The 22,653-nt window shown below is 38.4% G+C and overlaps 2 protein-coding genes across 12 annotated transcripts in view; one reads left to right on the top strand and one right to left on the bottom strand.

The window, feature by feature from the left end:
* Nucleotides 1–105: 105 nt before the first annotated feature.
* LOC118278693 (U4/U6.U5 small nuclear ribonucleoprotein 27 kDa protein) lies at nucleotides 106–2,258 on the bottom strand. Its single transcript, XM_035598015.2, has 2 exons — nucleotides 2,148–2,258; nucleotides 106–2,059 (listed from the first exon to the last, which is right to left on the bottom strand). Exon 2 carries the CDS (start codon nucleotides 2,051–2,053, stop codon nucleotides 1,592–1,594), a length of 462 nt encoding a protein of 153 aa, XP_035453908.1. The 5' UTR covers nucleotides 2,054–2,059; nucleotides 2,148–2,258; the 3' UTR covers nucleotides 106–1,591.
* A 792-nt stretch (nucleotides 2,259–3,050) lies between these two features.
* LOC118278690 (uncharacterized) overlaps nucleotides 3,051–22,653 on the top strand; it is a 104,074-nt gene continuing 84,471 nt past the window's right edge. For 5 of the 11 annotated variants that reach the window (XR_007706845.1, XR_007706843.1, XR_007706844.1 and 2 more), the window contains exon 1: nucleotides 3,063–3,360. The gene's annotated coding sequence lies outside the window, so the exon portion shown is untranslated. Of the gene's footprint in view, nucleotides 3,361–22,653 lie in introns of all 11 variants that reach the window. The other 6 variants (XM_050703400.1, XM_050703399.1, XM_050703403.1 and 3 more) reach the window with 4 other exon arrangements.

Genomic DNA, 22,653 nt, shown 5'->3' with positions numbered 1-22,653 from the left:
GTAAATTGTTAATGTAAAACGGTTCAATTAAGTCTCCATATATTGATAGCAAGGTACGGCAAGATTTTTTTTATATATTAAATGGAAATATTCACTTTTTAAATGGTTTTATTTAGCTTGCCCTGTTAGCTTTACCACCATACTCAAAGTCATTTAATGGTTACTTAACCCAGTCCTTAGCAATTGTTTTCAGAACAAAATTGTTACTAAAGAATAGTTTAAGTAATCATTAAATGTCTCTAAGTATGGCAGTTAGTCTTCAAACTCACACATTCAAATATGACCTAATTCCTGTCTAGACCAGTTTAAGACTAGTTTCGAGACCTGAATCCTACACACATTCCACAAATCTGATACTTCCTTGTTACCCTGTGAGCCTAACCTTGGAAAGATTATCATATTTTGTTTGTTATATGCAATTGAGTGCTGTATAAACCAACATGTGACAAATTCTCAGCAAATTGATGAAAAATGTGCAAAAACTAGTGAATGAGTCCTTGATGTATCTCTAAATAAATAGAAATTGTGAATTTGGTACTGCACCAGATTTAAAGTTAAAATTAAAATTTTTACCACTGGTACTGGTACACAGTATCTTAGTATGAGTTTGCTTTACATTTAAAGTAATCGAAGCTCTGATTGGTTGGTTTATTCAAGCCGGCCAATCAGACCCCCGATCTTTCTCATTTCGATTACTTTAAACATAAAGTAAACTCATACTAAGGGTACAGATATCAGTTTGGAAAACTGTAAACATTTTTAAACCACAAAACGAGTTATAAAGACCGGTAGACATGCTATTTAGTATTATAAGACCCCCAAATTTTAACGTAACCTTCAACAAACTCTATAGTCATAATAATATTGTATTAAAACCAGTTTTTATCCAAATTCAATGCCAAGGTGTGTCATGGGAGACTTTCTCCGTATAAAAGAAAGTTGCCATGACCAACGGTCAACTACATTGTATGCTTTTTAATTTTTTGCCAACATAAGGGTGAGAACTGGTCTGTGGGAGATAATTATGTATTTTTGAGAGGAAATAATAATTCTTTTTTGCATGTCACGATGTTATCTTGGTGGTTCTCATGTATTCAAGACGTTTTTAGATTTAAATTCTTTTGAAATATGTTTCACCAGCTGTTCTTTTGCGATGGTAGAGAAATGTTTATAATTACAGTTCATGTAAAAAGAAATGTGTTGAACTTCCTTTTAAAATGGATTGTACGCCAATCTTATAAGAATCTGAATAATATTGAGCATGTCTGGGTCACAAATAGGTTTCGAATGCAACAATTAACCAATAATAGTTTTAGAAAGACCTTCTGAAGATCTTTTGTCATTAAAATTGTGCTGTATAATGTTTTAATGCCAGCAATACGGACTGCAGATAGGCATCGAGCCGAGTAGGCCCCTAAACAGTCAAATAGGTTCACAAACACCTATCTAGATGCCTTGTACTTATAAAAAACAAGTGTAAATAATGTTCATATAAAACCGAGCTATCAAAAATATCACATATCAGCCTTACTGCTAGAACAGACCAACATATTACTGCTGCGATGGAGCTCGCTGTGCGTTCACCGAGGAGTCATGCAACAAAGTCTAGAGGCCTGTTGAACCCGCCCTTCCTGTTCATATACTGTCTGTACTTACGTTTCAGCACCACATGGACGTCTCCCTCAACATTGTCTTCAACCTTCTTGCCTTTAGTGGAGTCAAACCCACAAAAGCCCATAACTTTAAGCATCTCCTGTTCCTCAGGAGTTTTACCTTCTAGATCCGCTGGGGTGACTATCGGACGCTCGCCGAAGGTCTTCTTGGGCTTCACGAAGGATGTGGACGGTCCAGGTGATGTTGAGCGTGAGCGGCGGCGGCGCGGCGAGGGGCTGCGTCGGCGGTCTGGGGAGCGCCGCCTACGTTCCAGAGACCGTGAACGGGAGCGGGTGCGAGGCCTCCGCCTCTCGCGGTCCCTATCCCGGTCTCTATCCCTCTCTCTGTCTCGATCCCGGCGCCTGTCATCGCGCCGCCGCGGACTGGGCGAACGACCCATGTTAACCTGTTGCAACATTTACATCGTTAACACACAATTTACAACATAAACTACATCTGTTATAATATAAACAAGAAAGTAGAAGGATATTTACCTCAGTTTTAAGTCAACAGTTTTAAAATTTTACAAAAAACAAAAAGTAACAATAACGCACAACTTAGTCCAACGCCATTTTGAGAGTGAATGATTTTTGAATGAGTGAAATTGAACAAGTCAACGAAAACTTTTTGAACCGGTCTTGCGTTTAGTTGTTTATGAAGCATTTTTGAAGTTTCTTATAAAATTTGTGATTTATGCCATATAAATTAAAAAAGTAACATAATTTGGTAGATTTAAAGATAAGTAAATTTATTTTCAAAATATTATAAAAAATATTTTAAGATTAAAACAGTATGCTCTGTAAATAACGAAACGTGTATTACGTTTCTGTGTACGTAACAACGTACACATTCACAGTTCGCTAGAAATAAGTCAAGTTACAAAAATAATCAAAAAGAAACACATTTGACGTTGTCTATTATGGAGAAATAATACAGTATTTAATTGATTGCCTGATTTTAGGCTTTATCAGTTTTATACAACTTTTGTGTGCAAAAAGATAAGTAGAAAAGAATCAAATGCTGCGTAAAATGAAACCCTGCGACTCAATGTTGACCAGTTTACAAAATTGCCTAAATAAGTGGACTTATTGTTGAAGAAAATATTTGTAATTGTTTTATACAAGCATTTTTAACTTGATTGTATATTGATATATTCTGTCTATTAAAACAAGTTAATAATTGAATTTGGTGAAGAAGGATCGACGTTCGACATTTTCAAATGATTTATAACGGATGACTTTCTAAAGAAATCACTCGCACCGCACCTTTTACTTTTGTAATATGTGTAAAAACTTGAGGGAGACAATAAACAAATAGCTTGAATATTACTACTTAAATAGGTCACAAGTGGTAATTGATATTTAAAAAGTTGCAACACTGGAGACAACAGCGCCATCTAAAGCGTGGCTTCCGATGTCAGTCGATAGCAGCGACGCTACGGCGAAAAAACGAAACTCGCGCCGACATCGATCTACTCCGGTGGCGTGTTACAGAAATTCTTTTTTTACGAACGAATTATTGAAATAAACGCTCTACGCGTAATGTCGGTGGTGCTGGTGCTTTGAAACATAACGAACAACGTTTTGTGCATGTTATTTTATATAATGTTACCTCGTTTATGTGCTTAGTGTAAGTTACAATAGCTATCCGATAAGTGTGTGAAGTGACTCAAAAATCGAGATTTTAACGCGTCTTGGAGATCTGCCGGTGAGTATTGCGTGTGTTCAGCTTTCTTTTGTACATATTTGTTTACATTAACATTAGGAACGAGGTGGTTTTATGTCGGTATGCGTTTTTTTCGTCACCCGCGATATAGGGTGTGTCTAGTATAATGCTAATAGGAATTGGGTCGGATTTTTTTAGTCCGTACTGTCTTTAAATGTATCGTTATCGCCGATATGGATCGGCTGGCGTGTTCTGTGATAAGTTTGATGCATTGCGCGCTAATCTGGTGCCTTTCCAACAGATAAATCTTGAGAAATTGAAATGTTAAATATATCGCGTTTATAACTGGATCTAACAGTGAAATATAGTGTTTTCTTGCATCTGTATACCTGTGAAGTAAGTTTAATCTATTTCCTTGGGCGTGACACTAATCAATTACATATTATCTCTTCAATAATGTGAGCTGATGTCACCGCGTAAGTTCGGTACCATATAACCCGGCCGAATATGGTACAATGCGGCTCTAACGCGTTTATGACACGGCTTAGGTGTGTTTTTAATTTAGTAGGATAGTACGGCTAGTGTAATGGGCCAAATTGCGGGCTGATTGGGCGACCGGCGGAGATTCTTAGTCGTGATTTGATCTCTTACATTTTTTATATGTTCGTATTTGATTCATTCATTTATCATTATGCTATATTTTGCCGGGATAAGTCATGAATACGTACCTAATTAGATATTTAACGCTAATTAGCGCGGTCTAAAGGTTGCGTCGTGTGGAATGTTGCTATATGATATTTATTTCGCGTTCATATCTGTGAGACACCGTGTGTGTAGTTCGCGCGAGTAGGATCGTAATTTCGTGTGTTGTAACTTCGTATTTAGCCATTACAATCAATATATTTTTGCTGTATTATGTCTTGTTATTCAGATTATTGATTCAAACAAGATTAAGATGTCAGAATCTTTGAGAAGAGTGTTTAAAATTGATCAAATTTGACCAATATAAAAATAATAATTGGTTTAAAATCCCACCCCTAAGATGACTCATTGACTCTCTTTGCCTTATACCATTTTGTTCATAGCAAAATTACTACACAAGCTACTACTTTGGAATGAGCACCTAGCTTCACTGACGAACAGACAGATAGACTATTATATATTTTGTTCTGTGTTGATGTTTCAAAAGTACCTAAGTATTTATGGTTTAATTGGAATAAATGATTTGTCTTTGAATAAACTCTCTAGCTTCTTAATTAAAATATCTTCAGGTATAAAACTCACAGTTTTCTTCATTGCAGAATGACAAACATACAAAAATACATACACTCACATTTATAAATGAATATTCTAAGTAAATCATTGAATTGAAGTGTATAAAGTAAGGTCTTCTTGTTACATGGAGTGGAGACTTCACCCAGTTTCAATAGATTAGATAAATACATACCTACTTGATGATATTTCATGGAATTTAATGTTTAAGTATTAATTAACTTATTTATAAACATCTTAGCAAATTCCTTTTTAGAAAATTTCTCAGTAGTAGCATGAAGTCTGGAATTGTGCCCAGTATATGGCAATAGGCTCACCCCCTATTACATGGGACTTATAACATAACTGTGTTGTGTTCTATATATGTGCATATTATTATCTATGTATCACTTCTAGTAACAAAAAACAAAGTCAAAATTATTTATTCTAATTAGACCAGGAAGGCATTTTTAAATGTCAAAGCAAATATTATAATATTAAGAATAGATAACTATAGATAAATCAGATTCAGCAGTTTCAATGTGATTGAGTTACAAACATGCACACAAACTCACAAATATTTTATAATATTAATATTATAATATGATTGCAAAGGTAGGAAAATACACAATGACCTATTTATAGTCTATGTTATCAAATCAAATAACTTTTTTAGATCATAGAAATATGATCATAACACAATTTTCCTTAAAAACTAGGTGAGGTGAGTTTTACCTTATTATTGTGACACCCACGGTCTGACTGTAATGAGCTCATCATTTTTTATAGCCAGCTAGCTTGCTCTGTTATTTACTACACAGAGTACATAGTCAGTATATAGTCAATATATGGTATGTATCTATGTAGTTGTGTAGTTTGTACTACTTATTATGGTAAAGTTAGTCAGTAAAGGAGTAAGGAGATTCTATGATTTTAATTAAGATGTTTATGTGTACTTTGACTATTTTACTGCGATTAATAAAAGTTTTTATTTAATTATTTTCTAAAGATTCGTGAAGTCATAGTGCTTTCGACAGCGATCTCGTGGGATAAAAAGTAGTCTATGTGTTATTCCATACCATAAACCCCTGTTCTAAATTTCATATCATTCCCTTTAGCTGTTTTGACGTGATTGAGTAACAAACATGCATATAACTAAATGCTCAAACTTTCGTATTTATAATACTAGTTTCTGCCTCAGCTTCGTTAGTATTCTTGTGAGATTAAAAGTAGCGTATGTGTTATTTCAGACAATAATCTACCGCTGTTAAAAATGTGATTGAGTAACAAACATGCACACAAATGCTAAATCTTTCCCAACTTCTATCGCCAAAATGTATGTATGCGCATAATTTCTGAACGACTGCACCGATTTGGCTAATGTTGGTCTTGAATTATTTCTGGAAGTCCAGAGAAGGTTTAAAAAGAAATGTTGGAGGCAGTATGAACGGCGGTTTGCCGGCATGCTAGTTTATAATATTACATAGTAAGCTTTCTGTCTGGAATTGTGATGTTATGTATTTTTTACTAACAGGACATTTATTGTATAAGTAAAAGTGAGTATTATTGAGTAAATAAAGCCTACATATTTATCTACAAAGTAGGTCTGTTTCCTTGCCAGCGATATTACTATGAGTAATGCAAGAAAACAATTGATTTGTCATCAATACAACGCCGCGGGCTGTGAGTCGGGTCAATGAACTCGCAGCATATAATTACCTACGTAATAGTCTAGCCTATACACCTAGGTATTTGCTTTTGATAAGATTTTCTTTATTTTTTTACTACCTACTTAGAATTAAGTAAATTTCCCTAAAGTCAGGTAAAAATGTGTTATAAGAAAAGTGCATACCTATTTTTGTCTTTTTAAAGGATCCATAACAGGTTTGTTACTCCTTTGGTGTTATGGGTGTCCACGGACGGCGCTGATTGCTTACCATCAGGTGATCTGTCACGGTTGGTGCGGTGGCTAGGCAACGCAACTGCCGCGCAACTTGCAGCGGATTCATAATGAATGATCTTTTTTTAACATACCTCAAGACCTCAACCATTATTGTTTTGTTTATATTATTATAACTTCCGTGAGACATACTAAATCAATTATTATGTTATCGGCTTACTCACGTAACTGTTTGACGAGGAACTCGACTAGTTTCAAGCCGTGCTAGACGCTCATATTCATGAGTAGCATTTCGCGACACTTGACGATAACTTCCTCTAGATAACTTCCTCGTGCGAACTGCTAGGGAGTGGAACTCCTTGCCGGAGTCTGTGTTTCCTGATGGGTATAACCTGGGTGTCTTCAAAGCCCGAGTGAATAGGTTGCTTATGGGCAGACGTGCTCCATCGTAGGCCGCATCATCACTTACCATCAGGCGAGATAGCGACCAAACGTCAGCCCATTTAACATAAAAAAAATAATAATAACTACATTATAGTTTTTATACTTTAAAGCAGATTTAATATACACCTCTGTCTACCTCCCCATGTAAACATATATCAGAGCTATATTTAAAAATAAAATACAGACAATTAAGTGTTTGTTTTCATTAGCTCGACATATTAATCTAAAAAAACAAAAATTTCTAGACTCCTGAGTCGATAACGATGTTTATCGTTATAATTATAATGTGTACAATTACATGCATGCAGTAATGTGGGTTAATTATATTTTGTTTTTGCACATAATTAATATATTTTATGCATAATAGATTGTAGCTATTGCCGCACGGTTTCAATCGCTATTCGGCTCCTATTGATCTTACCGTGATGTTTTATAGCCAGCCTTTGATAATAGACTGCACTGTTGATGTAGTTGCTGGGTAAATGACTGCCGCGAAACGGGTCGCGGTTTCGATTCCCGCACGGAGTAACTCTTTGTGAACGTACCCACGACACAGGAGAAAATCCTAGTGTGGGGTAGGTTAATTTTTGAAGACATAATTGAAAGGACTGTGTAATATTAATTAGGATGTTTGAGTATAGAAGTACAGACAATATAATTGAATATCCAGTAGTTATCAGTTGTTAGAACAAGGAAAAGTTAAATTGATACAACAATACAATCTGCAGGTATTTAATACATAAATAAATATTGAACAATGAACAATGTGAAGTACCTAAGTCTAAAAATACATCCCCAATATCCCCAATCCCTGAATTCCCGACAATCATCAAATTCCTAACCCCCAAAAGGCCGGCAAAGCACTTGTAACGCCACTGGTGTTTCAGGTGTCTGTAGGCGGCGACGATTGCTTTCCATCAGGACGGCTCGTTTATCGGATTATACCGTAAAAAAAACTGTGAATGTCTTGTAGCTGATGATATGGCGATGATGATACCAGAGAGCATTTCTGCCCGATCTCTGTCAAATAAGTTGTCCCTCAACCTGTTATTATAACACCCACGGAAAGTGGAACGTTGGTCATAAGTTTAATCTACTCTGGCAGTCATCCTACATCTTGGCAGACTATTTGAACTAAATCTACCGGATCAACAGCAATGAGTCTAAAATTATGAAAACAATAGGTTTTCACTATCACACACAATATACAGTCTGTCTGTGTGTAATTAGCGCTGATTACTCGGAAACCAGGCGGTATTGTGAGCAGTGGCTCGACGATTGAGCTTTGTGTGTCGCGGGATACAAGCACAATGCCTGTCTTTGTATTTTAACATGTATTTCTGTGTGCTTACTATCTATCTATAGTTATAAAATATGCCTCGTCTAGTAGTGATTGTGAAATGTCTAAGGTTCAATTACCGATTACGGAATTTTGTTATGTTGTAAAGATATTTTTATTATGGTTGTTTGGACTGTAAGGAGACAGAGGTTTGATGTTCGATTTGATTAAGATACTAGTGGAATTCTAGTCAACAATAGGCTCATTTCCTATAAAGTCTTTGAAAAACTGGAGTTTCCTACTCATTCTTCTTCATAGGAATCTTTAAAAGTGTCTAGGTAATCATTAAAATAAAAATGAATCGTAAAAACTAAATAAAAGCTTGCAAAAACAGTTGCTAAGCGCAATACTAAGGAACGGCTGCACCAAATTGGATAATTCTTTTTGTCGTATTTGTCATTGTTATGACAAGGTTTTTATTAAAAAAAATAACTTTACAAATTCACTGGGAACATCGGAAATTGGTTCGCTAGTTTGGAAATAGAATACTATTTGTCTAAAAACAGTAACTATGGAGTTTCTTGCTCGTTATTCTACATAGGAATCTACACTTTGGAACGAGCAAATAGCTTCACCAGTGGACTGACCGACAAACATACACTTTTTACTTTATTCCACGTTCAAAACTGTCATCTTTTTCTAACTGAAATAAACTATTTTGACTTGAATAAAGAAAAAGGTAGGTAGTAAAACAAATAGGTACTTAAATAACATGAAAACTCAAATCGGCGTATTATCAAGTGAGCTGATAGCTCGATAGTTTGATAACGCCCATACAACAGAACATAACGCCTGATAACACATAGGTGCAGTGCTGATAAGCCGGGTAATTGATACTATTGGTCACGTGGTCGGAGATATAAGAATATACAGTTATATGCCTTGTTGGAAAGAAAAAAGGATAGATTTTAGCGTGAGATCCCTAAGGCAAATTGGGCAAGTATTTAGGGCCCATAGAATGACTGCGGCGAAAAAATTAGGGGCGCCTATAAAGTGCATGACTAGAGCGCTCTGTTTTATGGTATAATTCGATAAACGAGCAGACGGATCACCTGATGGTAAGCAATCGGCGCCGCCCATGGACACACTAAACACCAGAGGCGTTACAAGTGCGTTGCCGGCCTTTTGAGGGCTAGGAATTTAAAGGTTGTTGTGGATCGGGATTGGGAATGCGGGTAATCGGATCTCCGGTAATCTCACTCACACAACGCAAGTGTTGTTTCACGTCGGTTTTCTGTGATGTCGTGGTATCACTCCGGTCGAGCCGGCCAATTAACCATTCCCTAATGTGAAATAAATTATTTAAAAAGTATATTTTTTTAATTCAACACTTGAAATGTTCGTTACACATGTCGAAATGTCGACAGCCTCGTCAAAATGATCTAATACATACATACACACATAACTGGTTGGTTAGTGTACGCGCACCGGCGCGGGCGCAGCTCCAAACGCAACCGGTTCTGACAAACGATACGTCTGTCTGTCAATTTGTCTGCTAAACATCGGCGCGCGCGCCGTTTTGTTCATTGTTACCTCACCCGGCTAGAGTTACTTGATCGTTTAACATTTAGTTTTAAAAAAAGTTTAGCAAAAAATTCTAGTTGTCATATTAGATTCGTTTTTGTGTGGTTTTTGGTCAATTTTCAGTCTTTTATAATGTCCTGATTGAAAGTTAATGTGCGATAAAATGTTTGAGGAAATTGCTATTGTCTGTCTTGATTCGTTTAGGATGTCAGTAAGAGTTTGACTGTCAACATTGTCTTCTGCAGACGACGGATGTTCGGTAACCTTGCGGGTTACCGGAGCTCCGGCTCGAAGCAGGAGTAGGTTTAGTCAGTAAGTGTCTGACAGTCTCTTTCGCCTCACCCAAGCGGGAGAAGTCATTGGATGATTTTTCCTCCTCAATAAAAGAGTTTCTTCACGGTGTTTTCCTTCACCGTATGTGAAATCTAACGTACCGCTATTTTAATGTGATTTACGCATTTTTCTTTAAGTAAGGTACTTATGAGGTAATATTGACAAAGCTTTGGGTTTATGCATAAATTATAATGGCTTCTTCCGGCCGAGCAAACATGTGTTCTCCTCACCCGATGAGATTGCCACACAAAAAATATTAAAGAAGATTTAGAATTATTATAAAAACTTGATGATTGACAAGTCAGTGTTAAGTTTGAACAGATGTTTGGAAAAAAAAGAGTGATTTTTAAAATACTTTTGAGTGCATACTCAAAATTATTAATAACTAACTTCTACCAGCGTTTTTACCCACTTTCCCGTGGGATAAAAAGGTCTGTATATTAAAGACTAGCTACTTCCGCGCGGTTTCACCCTCTCTGCTCGGCTCCTATTGGTCATAGCGTGATGTTTTATAGCCTATAGCCTTCCTCGATAAATGCACTATCCAACCAGTAGTTCCGGAGATTAGCGCGTTCACAAACAAACAAACTCTTCAGCTTTATAATATTAGTACAGATTAGTACAGATATGAAAGATGTACTATGTAGTTATGCTACGAAGATGTAATAGCTAAGCTGTGAAACTGCGTGACCGTTTCTACCAATACTAAGCTATGTAGCTGTGCGAGGAAGATGCGCAGCTCGGGTATGCAATGTATCAATAGTAAGAAACCCATCTTTCTGTATGAAAAACATAGCATAGCTCAGTCCGTTTAAACCCTTGCTAAACTGGTACAATGAATATGATTGGTGGAAGCCAAACGCATTCACAGCAACGTAGCATAGCACATCTCTGGTGGAAAAGCAACCTAAAGGATCTTAATCCAAAATTTTTGGATCAAGATAGACTTTTGCCAGATGTGATCGCCAGCACGTCTAGCTATCCCTAATCTGTTCTTACAATTATCAACCTTAACAGTTTGGCATAAAACCAAAAATCCTTTAACCATTTCTCTAGTTTCGGGTACATCGATGTGCTTGCCACGGAAATGTCATTGACCTTCCACGATGACATGTATCACGTATATTGACAGGGTATAAGCAGAGCTGATCTCTTTCTTACCGGTTTGTCAAGAACAATGGGCGAAGAAAAAAATGGCTTGTGTTTTTTGTGGGACAAACTTTTTTATATTTTTTTGGCTTGAGCTCATCTTATTGTAGTTCTGTTGTTGTTGAGTTGGATTTGTATATTCAGGTCGTGTTTTTTTTGGTTAAGGACTTGATGTCATATGGAATTAACTATTAAAATCCTCGGAATAGACAAGTAATTTGTCATCATGAGCCGAAATACGCTAAGTGCCGGCAACGCACCTGTGACTCCTCTGGTGTAGGGTGGTGTCCATGGGCGGCACTGATCGCTTACCATTAGGTGACCCGTCTGCTAGTTTGCCACCTATTCCATAAAAAAAGTGCTGAACAACCTTACCTTACCTTTGATCACCAAGCTTGTCAAATAGCTTGGGGATCGCAGATAGCTCATTAATATTTTAGAAGCAGGTCGTTTTTATTCGGACATTAATCGGATGTCCAGATACTCTATATTGCAAAGAATCTTGACAATAAATGCTCATTGTTACTTGTATCTAAGAACCAAATTCGCTGAACAATGTTTACGAAGCTAATTCAAGCTAAAATAACTAGGTACTTAGTATTCATCTGTACCAAAAACACGCATAAAAATAAAATAAATCTATATTTAAAACAATAGATTATTTTTACAAACGCCGTCCAGTATTCGAGTCTAGACGTTTATAGTACCGTTGGCGCAGTTCCAGGCAGAAACTTAGGCAGAATTGTAGCCATATACGTGCGATAATAGGCACGCCTTTAGATTCGTATCTAGGCATAGCCATATCGTACATACAACCAGTATAAACTGACCGTCGAATGTGGTGAAATGTCATACAAAGCAAGACCATGATATACTGGTTTCTTGTAGTGTTGCGACCTATTTGATAAACGAAATTCGTTTTAAAAATGATGACTCATTTAGAAAGTGGGCGATGACATGTGAAAGACGATGCGATTTGCATTTTTTGTATATGATGATAAGGATCGTTTTGGTGTGCAAGGACCTTGGAGGCGGTAGGTAACTGTTCTTCGCAGGGTTTTTGGGTTCTGTTTGCAAATTTTGTGAGAAGATTGTGCAACTAAAGACGGTATTACCACTGATACTTTGATACAACTGATATTTAGACAGGGAGATGACAATCCTATATTTTAAAATTTCCTGAGCTACAGACTACCTAGCGGGTTTACCGCGGCTCCAGCTCGAAAAGCAGGAGTAGGAACGGGGTGGTTTTTAGTCAGTAAGAGTCTGACACTCTCTCACGCCTCCCTCAAGGCGAGAGAAGTTATTGGATGATTTTTCAACCTCAAAAAATCATTCCTTCAGCCCTGTGTGAGGCGTGAGTATCAGACTCTAGACTCTTATTGATAAAGGAGTTGGAATGAGGTGGTCGTTGCAACTGCTCCAAGAGATTATTGTCAAAATGTACGTATTTGTCCATCGATTACAAGGCCTTTTATACACGGTTATAGGCTTAGTTAGCAGGATCCAAGTACAAAAGCGTCATAGATTCACAGAGCCCAGCATATCACCTTTTGAAAGAAATAATAAAAGCGTTCGTAATTCCCATACATTATAATAAAGTACTATTCGCATCTCTGAATAGGCTATCTCGGCGGATGACGTCATTGGCGCGGTGCCAGCTCGCGACTCGCCGCGGAAACACGGCGCGTCTAGTCATCGGTGTGTTTACGCGGTGCATTCTCAAGAACCAACATGGCTTCCTTAAAAATTGAGTGCTGTTTTTGTTTTGGTCTTTTTTTCGGCGGTTGCGGTTGTTTGGGAGTGCTTGCGAGAGGTTCTGGAGTGTTCTGGAGTGTTCTTCAAAGGTTTTGTGGTTGTTTGTGATTCGATTAATTATATCAAAGGGGGAAATTTGGGTCGTCTGCATTTGTAAACAAAATCTTATGATTTTTCTCGTCGCGATTGGCCGCTATACATCCCACCGAGCAGCAACGCTCTCTGATATTGAACTTTTAATCCGGGATCTTCATCCCGCCCCCAAGTAAGGGAATCACAGCTAACCCTCGTGGGTAGCGGAGGCCTACAAGTCCAAAAATGAATTGTTACAGCCCATTGTGATAAATTGTTAGTAGATCTGTAATGAAAGTCCTTGGAACATTATTGAGCAGCTGTTTTATGTTTCTTCTCCTGTAATAATATCTTCTGATTTATTTCGTTGCGGGATTCAAGATAGTCATTCATGTCCCTGGGACGCGCCGGACTTCAGTGTTCCGGTGTTTTCATGGTTGTATCTACTGTAGATCCTGGCTTATAGAAGTTGCAGCGGTTTTGAGAGGTTGTGGCGGGTTTGGCCCATATAACGGTTGTATAAGCTATAAGACGTCCAATACTGAAAATAGACCCCATTCCCAATTTTTGGCGGGGAAAATCATACGATGACTTCTCCCGCCTTGGGTGAAGCGAAAGGGAGTGTCAGACTCTTACTTACTAAAAACCACGCCGTTTCTGGTCCTGCTTTGAAGTGTCCATGGAGCGGCGGCGACCTTGCTTACCACCAGGTGATCCGTCTGCTCCGGAATAGACCCCCTAGGGACTTATTCCACTAGAAAGTCCTTGAAACAGATAAAACTAGTGTTCATAATAAAAGACAATGCAACAGTAGTTATTGGTAATGTGTTAATCTGCGTAACGCTAGATAAGGCATGCGCCAACACTGCTGTGGTGGTGTGGTGAAATCATAGCTTAGACATTTGTTATTTTGAAAACATAATAATGTGTGTATGTTTGTGTGACCTTGAGCGGATTGTGTGCAGCGGACAGTTGGTCGGGGCAGTCGTAGAGGTGATTCACAAGTTATGTTTTAATAATAATCTATCGTAATCCAAAATCTCTGGGTTAATCCAGGGTTTTGATAGAAAACACCAAAGATTTCAGCACGGAGTCTGGAATTGTGCCCAGTATATGGCAATAGGCTCACCCCTAATACATGGGACTTATAACACAAATGGTGAAAAGTGGGTGTACATTGTATAGCGGCATTAAATGCTGTAATGTGCCTACTCCTTCGGGGATAAAAGGCGTGATGATACGATATAGTAACCAAACTTTTTTTTTGTAAATTCCGCCGTAAGATACATTGGGTTGTTGACGAAGGAATAACAAAAGTTTAACGTTTAATAATAATTAAAGAGAGGTAATTTCTAGAGTAATACAACTTTTTACTTATAATATTGGGCAGCTTCCACATTATGGTATCTCCTCTTTGTACTTGCTTCAATGGCCAAATCAACCTCTCCTACAACTAGAAAATTCTATCATTACTCTTTAACAAAATCTTAAATTTAATAAAGGACATTTTGCGCATAGGATCACCGCCTCGTCCCCCTTACGCAATAGGTCGGTGTGTACAGGCTGGCTCGCGAATTCACTCGTTACCCAAGCTTTAATAAGCTGTACCGTTGCGTAAGGCGGCTCTTAAGCCTCGCTCCGCAGGCCTGCCGTACTGGTTGTGTCAGGGTCGGGCGATGTGGGAGCTATGCTATGGATGTTGTGAAGATAGTGTTTAATGTCGCTTGGTGTATTTGTAAAGGTGGGTCTTTTTGAACAGGGTTGTTTCGACTGTTGAGTAAGGGTTAGTTTCAAGGTCGGATAAAGTATGATTGAGATGTTTTGTTTTCTAAAATTGTTGTAGGGAGTGAAAGATGGTAGATGATAGATATGATGTCCATGTTGGTTATTGTATGGAGCGTTTGGCTGTCAAATACTGGTGTTACTTTTAAAGTCTGCTTCTCTTTCTATGATCTGTCTCATTCTGTAGGAAATAAAAAGCTTTGTATTTTTTTTCAATTCTGTGCCCAAACAGTACCCTTAGTACGAGTTTGCTTTACGGTTAAAGTAATAGAAGCGGGAGCGCGTCCGGCGTTGGTTTATTCCAGCCGGCCAATCAGAGCACCGAACGCGCTCTCCTTTCGAAAGCAAACTCATACTAAGCGTACTGATGGGGTTTAATCCCAAAACATTCTTCTATGATCCTTATGATCGTTCAACATAAGAACTAATTGTTTGTCTTGCTCTAAGTGGCGATATTAGAACAAAACCATAGCTTCGCATCGCACACCACATCTTCACAGCTACACGTACAGCACACGCCTACAACACCGGCCGCCGACTATACAAATATTTTTACGTGAGATCTTACACAAGTATTTGCTAAAACACCGTTCGTTTTTACCCACACCGAGTTTCTTTTCATATTTAACTATTAAACATTAAACTGGGGGTTATTGAACCTTTGCAAGTAGTCGACAGTTGGAGATTTGTACCTAATTTTGTGTTACGTCTTACTGATTGCTTAGCATCAGATAGTCTTTTCTTCTCCTCTAATTACCAAAGGTTATTTCTTACTATCAGGTGGCCTTTTCTTTCTCCTTTAATTATTTTTGCGGGATCCAAGACAGTTATTCATGTACCATCGGATTTTAGAGCTCCGGTGTTTTCATGGCTGTATCTACTTTAGATCCTGGGTACAGAAGTTGCAGCGGTTTGGGACGTAGTGGCGGGTTTATCCCAATAATAAATCATTTATACTTTAACTGACTTCCTTAAAGGGATAACCTTTGGGGAAGTCACAATGCACTGTTCTTAATATTGTGGAGTAATGGTAAATAGCCATTAATTTTTAATTTAGTGGAATGTTCCTGGTATTTTTTATTAAAATTTTTTATTCAGGCAATCTGTGCCTACTTTTAACTAATATGATTTAAAACCTAGTTCAAGAAATGAGTATTCAACCATTAAAATAGTTGTTGAACTTTATTTCAAATGTTAAAATTGTTTCGTTCTCAAGGTCAAATTGTACTAAGTAAAATAATTGAGAAACTTTACGAGTACGGATGGAAACTAGAGACCAATTGGTCTTACACACGAAACTATAGAAAAAACTTATATTTTAGGAGTCAAAGTCAAAATAATTCCAAGTATACTAAAGGTAAGCGTCTACATGCCCTCATCGCACGCATCGTACGCATTCTGTATGACGTCATCAGTGCACATCGCATGTAGGTATTGCAGATGACGTCATAAGGACATGTAGACACTTATCTTTTGAAACGTCAAACAAGGAGAATGTCATGTTGGTCAGTCCTCTAGTTGCTCTATTTGCTCGTTCCAAAGTGTAGATTCCTATGGAGAAGGACGAGCAAGAAACTCCATAGGTTACTCTTTTTAAAAACGATACAATCGGATTTGCCACCCTTCTACTTTTTAATTATTATAGTATAGCATAGCATGACTCATAGTTGGTATCAGTGTGCCGCCAGCACAAGGGAACAGGTTCGATATCGGTTTCGTTGAACTTTTAGCTCAGCGTGTACGGTAACCGGTAATGTCGCTAAAAATAAATATATTCAACTAGCTATCCCACCCTGCCATATGGGTGCTAGGCCCCATGTTCCATGGTGATTATGCCAATGGAATGAGTATGAATGAAAAGAGTAACGATGGAGTTTCTTGCTCGTTCTTCTCCATTCGAAGCTACACTTTGGAAGGAGCACCTAGCTTCACTGGCTGACGGACAATTCAATTTGACGTTTCAAAAGTGCCTATATTAGGATTAATTGAAATAAATGCTTTGCCTTTGAAATGGTTTCCTTTTAATCGAATCTAGGGATCTCCTAAAAGCTATCCAGCTGCGGGCACCGGCTTTCTCTAAACTGTCTATCACTTAAGGATAATTGCAATCCCCAAGCAATCTGACAAGAATGGGAATTTAAACGCATCACCTTTTAAAAGGAAACCTTGCAAGAAAATAACGTATTCCATTTTAAAAGGCCGGCAACGCATCTGTGACTCTTCTGGTGTTGCGGGTGTCCATTGGTGGCGCTGATCGCTTACCATCAGGCGACCTGTCTGTTCGTTTGCCCCCTATTACATAAAAAAGGAAGGATTAGTGGACGGGTTACTGAAGGTATCGAGATGAAATTTGAAACAGGGATAGATTATGGTCCGAAACAACTTCCTACGGGAACACGGGCAAAGCCGCTGTCAGAACATAGTGTTGCAGGTAATAATGCCAAAGAGCTTGTCAGACTTCTAGATTTAGTAACCAAATCTACAGATAGGCCATTAAGAGTGACCGTTAAAACATTTTCAAAGCTTTTTTCAAAACACATTATATACTTAGTACTATAGTATAGTAAGTATCCTTCGAAAAATTTATTGAGGATAATATTTTAATAAGGCGACGGTTACGTTTTTTGTACGGACCAAGAACCGGTCTGCCGAATCCTGGCTGGAGCGAGACGGGTATAGTTGTCGTATGTGTATGAGTGAGATAGAAGATGCGGCCGTTTGTGCATTGTGTCTCGGAGATTTCTGATAATACACTGGACACGATTTATTTATATGTGAAAAAATACTTGTTTGTTTGTTTAGTTAGTTAGGTATATAAAGCTTATGTATGTCTACAGGGTAGAATATATAGTAATATAATGTGTTCTAAGAGTATCTGTCACCTCTTTAATGGGAGGTTGTGTGTAGTGTAGACTGCACGGTTGGTGCGGTGGCTGGGCAACCGACTGCTGCGCAACGTGTAGCGGGTTCGATCCCGCACGGAGCAATGTGTGATCCACAAATTGTTGTTTCGGGTCTAGGTGTCATATGAATGTCAAATTTTAAACGTTTGTACCTAAACTAAACGCATCCACGACACAGGAGAAAATAAAAGTGTGGGGCAATGTAAAAAAAAAATTGGCGTTCCATTGTCTCTGCTTACCCCCATGGGAGACAGGCGTGAGGATATGTATGTATGTAAATAATGGAAAATTTCTCAAACTCGAAACATTTTTAATAACATAGTATTATCAAAGAAATCTCTCACATGAAATACTGTTATCAATTACAAGCAAATCGTTCTCAGTCGGCGCTGCGTTATCAGTGGTTGACTCCGCCAGTATTTGGCCTCGACTGGTCAGTACTTGCTTATGTAATGAATTAGTACCTAATCTTTATGTATTAAACTGAGATCTTACTTTCTTTAAAAGGGGGTAGGTAGAGAGGTATTACATACTTTTTTTTTGAGGGGAGAAATTCATCCAATGACTTCTCCCGCCTTGGGCGAGGCGAGAGGGAGTGTCAGACTCTTACTGACTAAAAATCACCCCGTTCCTTCTCCTGCTTTTCGAGCCGGAGCCCTGGTAAGCCCGCTAGGTAATCCGCAGCTCCGGATCATGAGGTATTACATACTAGCGACCCGTCCCAGCTTCGCATAGGTGCAATGGTGATATATTATGCACGTATTATACATATAAACCTTCCTCTTGAATCACTCTATCTATTCAAAAAAACCGCATCAAAATCCGTTGCGTAGTTTTAAAGATTTAAGCATACAAAAGGAGAAATAGGGACAGAAAAAACGACTTTGTTTTTATACTATACAGAGATATTGTCCTCAATATAAATTCCTACCCACAAAAGGCCGGCAACGCACTTGTAACGCCTCTGGTGTTTCAAAAAAATACATAACTGTGATTTCTTATGTGCTATGATAGGTACGAATCTGTCTTACCGCCGTACTCAGAGTCATTTAATAGTCACTTATTCATTCCAATAACCTACCTATCGGTAGATTTGCCTACCAGCGGTAGAATTTTGACATAAGCTCCAAACAAAATATGTCAAAATTCCGCTGGTAGGCAAATCTACCGATAGGTAGGTTATTGGAATGCGTTATTGAAATTAACCCAGTCCTTAACAATTGTTTTCGGAACAAAATTGTTGCTAAGGAATAGTTTAAGTAATCATTAAATGACTCAGAGTGCGGCAGTTAATATTATAAAACTGAAGAGTTTGTTTACTGGATTATACCGTAGAAAATAATCATTATATTATTCGGATGGTACCAACTGCAAGGCAAGGGGTCGCTTGCTCAATACCCGTGTCTGACAGGCAGATTAATGTAGTTTTACGGTTTCAAAAACTGATCTAATTAACTATTACATTACACAATGAACGACTGTGCTTACCCTCCTTCCTGGTTTCCGTGAATCAGAATAATTAAACAACTTCATCACTTCGAAATCTTTCTTTTTCGATTTAAAAAAAAGTTTCCCCTCACCAGGATTTTCTCCTATGTCGTAGGTGCGTTTACAAACATACAATATCACATGCACATGACACCCAGACCCGAAACAACATTTTGTGGATCACACAAAAAGATGCTCCGTGCGGGAATCGAACCCGCTACACGTTGCGCGGCAGCCGGTTGTCCAGCCACCGCGCCAATCGTGCAGTCAAATTATACAACGTCATCACTTCAGAATCGAACCCTTAGGCTGCGGTTCCACTGACGCGGAGCGGGGCGGAGAGGGTTTAGCGGTGCACGAATTGACCAATCACTATGCTCCAAATCTCCGCTCCGCTTCAATGGAAAAGATTTCGAGCATAGTGATTTGTCTATTCGTGCACGGCTAAGCTCCTCTCCGCCCCGCTCCGCGTCAGTGGAACCGCACTCTTAACACTATACAATGTGATAGGGGCGAGACTTCTAACCCGTTAAGGCTGAGTTCTACTCCTAATTTTATCGATAAAAGTCGGGGGTCGAAGTGGTCGAATCCCCTCCCCCTAAAAGTTATGGCTATTTTAATATTTTTTTCACTTTTTTTGATATCAAAGGTTGTATGCGTCGTAGAAACAAAAAAAAACCACTAATAGTACCCAATAACCTTGGCTAACTAATTCATTACTTTTTTCATATGTTTGATAATGTTTTGGTGAGAAAAAGAAACCATTTCTGAATTATTTTTACCGAAAAAATAACTATTTTTCAATATTTTCAATTGGGGTTTCAACCCCCCATATTATTTTTTTTAATCAATAAATTACATGTAGTAGTTACTCAACCTTAACGGGTTAGAAGTCCCACCCCTATCACATTGTATATCTCTCAACCGCTACATCAATGAGTGAAAGTAATAAAACCGTCACCAATCAGGACTCGTACCCCCGTCTATCGAGTACAATTTGTCACCAATTATCCCAGTGACAAGTCTCACTTATCACCACTGACCCGTAGGTCGCACTCTTTATATATCATCGTTGTACTAGTGTAGAGTAAATTGATGTATTGTTCTCAGTAGGTAACGTAGTGGTTTAAATGATATATTTTTTTAATTTAAAAGTTAGGGGTTTACGGGGCTTTTCTACCAGAGATGTGCTATGGTACGTTGCTGTGGATACGTTTGGCTTTCACCAATCATATTCATTGGTACACATAGCTTAGCACTGGTGGAAAGATGCGTGCTATGGATGATTTCCCTGCTATGTCTTCCTTTCACAGCTACATAGTTTAATATCGCTTAGCTATTACATCTTCGTAGCATAGCTACATATAGCTCATCTGTGGTTGAAAAGCATCCTTATCCTAATGATTTCCTATGGATTTTCTAAATGTACCTCAAAACTAATATTTTCTCTTGCACATCTCTGGTAGAAAGAGCCATCAGAGTTCTCAAAGAGCCATCAGACCACCACAGATGGTAGGGCTGACGTCTGATCTGAAGCTGCAAACTACCTAGCGGGTTTACGGGACCGACTCAAAGACCAGGAGTAGGAACGAAGTGGTTTTTAGTCAGTAAGAGTATGACACTCCCTCTCGCCTCGCCCAAAGCAGAAGAAGTCATTGGATGATTTTCCCCCTCAAAAATAAAGTAGTGTCATCACAATAATGACAATTTCCCCAATATACCTTATTTCTCAGTTCCCAGACATATAGCATGACACTTTATGACAGTATGACGGTATCTCCGAATGTGTGCCGGAGTGGGCTGACGGCAGTGACCTTGCGGACAATTGAGGCCAGTCCACGGCTCCAATGATTATGTCATTATGTTCGGGACGTAAATGGCTTTACTGCGTGCAATACATGTTTTTTTATAGCTAGGTACGGTTTATTGGAGATATCGCGTGAAAGGATTTGGTGTTGGGTTGTATGTAGGTTTTGTAATGATTTGGAATTACATACATACATACGTGCATTTTTGAAATCCTTAGCTGTGGACAAGTTAATGGGTTAGCTGCTTTTCCACCAGACATGTGCTATGCTACGTTGCTGTGGATGCATTTAGCACTGGTGGAAACTGACTCGGCTAAGCTATGTTTCTTATATGGAAAGATTATAGATGGCTTCCCTATTATCGATACATCTCAGACTCGAACTGCGTATCTTCCTCACACAGCAACATTATTTAGTATCAGTGGAAAGAGTCACATAGTGTCACAGCTTATGCAGGAGCAGGAACGCGGCGGTGTTTAGTCAGTAAGAGTCTGACATTCCCTCTTACCTCGTCGGCGGGAGAAGACGTTTGATGGTATTTCCCTCTCAAAAATAAGGCACTTTTGAAATGACCTGATACTTCTCAAAAGTTGTGACATATTACTGTATTAAAATTGTAGACTACACTGCATTAAAGTGATTTGATTTGATTTGATCAAGTTGATTCGCCAGTGAAGCTAAGTGATCGTTCCAAAATTCTATGCTTACCATACAAAGATGATATTTTTCCCTTTTAAAACTACAATATAAGCAAGTACGGTTCACCTTTAAACTACTGCACTCACCCTTTCACAAAGATACGGGACCCAGGGATGATGTTATAATAAAAATGTACAAACATTCCTCCGAGAGGGGAGTCCTTACACTCCTGACGTGCACTCTGAATTATTCAGTGACGCCGTCCGTATGTCCTGAGGGAGACTTTATAATCTCCCTCGCAAAGAGGTTGTACAAAGGGTTGTCTTTAGTTGTGTGATTATGGTTAGAGGACTTTTGAAAGCCACGGACATGTTGTTTGGGCATATTATTTGTTAAGAATTCTGGTGCAAATTATACATAAAGATTGTAGTCGTTGGTTGTTAGTTTCTGTTAGAGGGCGCCCTAGACGGAACTACTATGTCGATCAGATTGGCGATATATTAAAGAAGGGCCAAATTAAAAGTACCCTTAACCGATGAGCATTCATGAAAAGACTGATGACTGTTGATGAAGCGACATTAGAACATCCATAGGAATTCATAACATTAGGATCGGTGATTTTCCACCCTATGTAGCAGTAATGTACCTATGCTACAAAGATGTAATAGCTAACCTGTGAAACGTATGTGACCGTTTCCACTAATATTGTGCTATGTAGCTGTGTGAGGAAAGATGCGCAACTCGAGTATGCGATGTATCGATAGTAGAGAAGTCATCCATAGCACGCAAGTCCGTTTCCACCAGTGCTAAACTATGCGTACCAATGTATATGATTGGTGGATACCAAACGCATCCACAGCAACGTAGTATAGCAAATAACTGGTGGAAAAAGCACCTAAACTATAGCATTTCAGAAACTCCAGAAAAAAAATGGGTTTGTAGTTA

This window comes from Spodoptera frugiperda, chromosome 24 (genome assembly GCF_023101765.2).
Source record: "Spodoptera frugiperda isolate SF20-4 chromosome 24, AGI-APGP_CSIRO_Sfru_2.0, whole genome shotgun sequence".
In the NCBI taxonomy this organism is placed as follows: Eukaryota; Metazoa; Arthropoda; class Insecta; order Lepidoptera; family Noctuidae; genus Spodoptera; species Spodoptera frugiperda.
The sequence above is the reverse complement of the archived record's forward strand: the minus strand, read 5'-3'. Positions and strand labels throughout refer to the sequence as shown.

Excerpts from the sequence above, each read along its gene's own strand:
- LOC118278693 (XM_035598015.2), bottom strand. The coding sequence starts at position 2,053 with ATGGGTCGTTCGCCCAGTCCGCGGCGGCGCGATGACAGGCGCCGGGAT.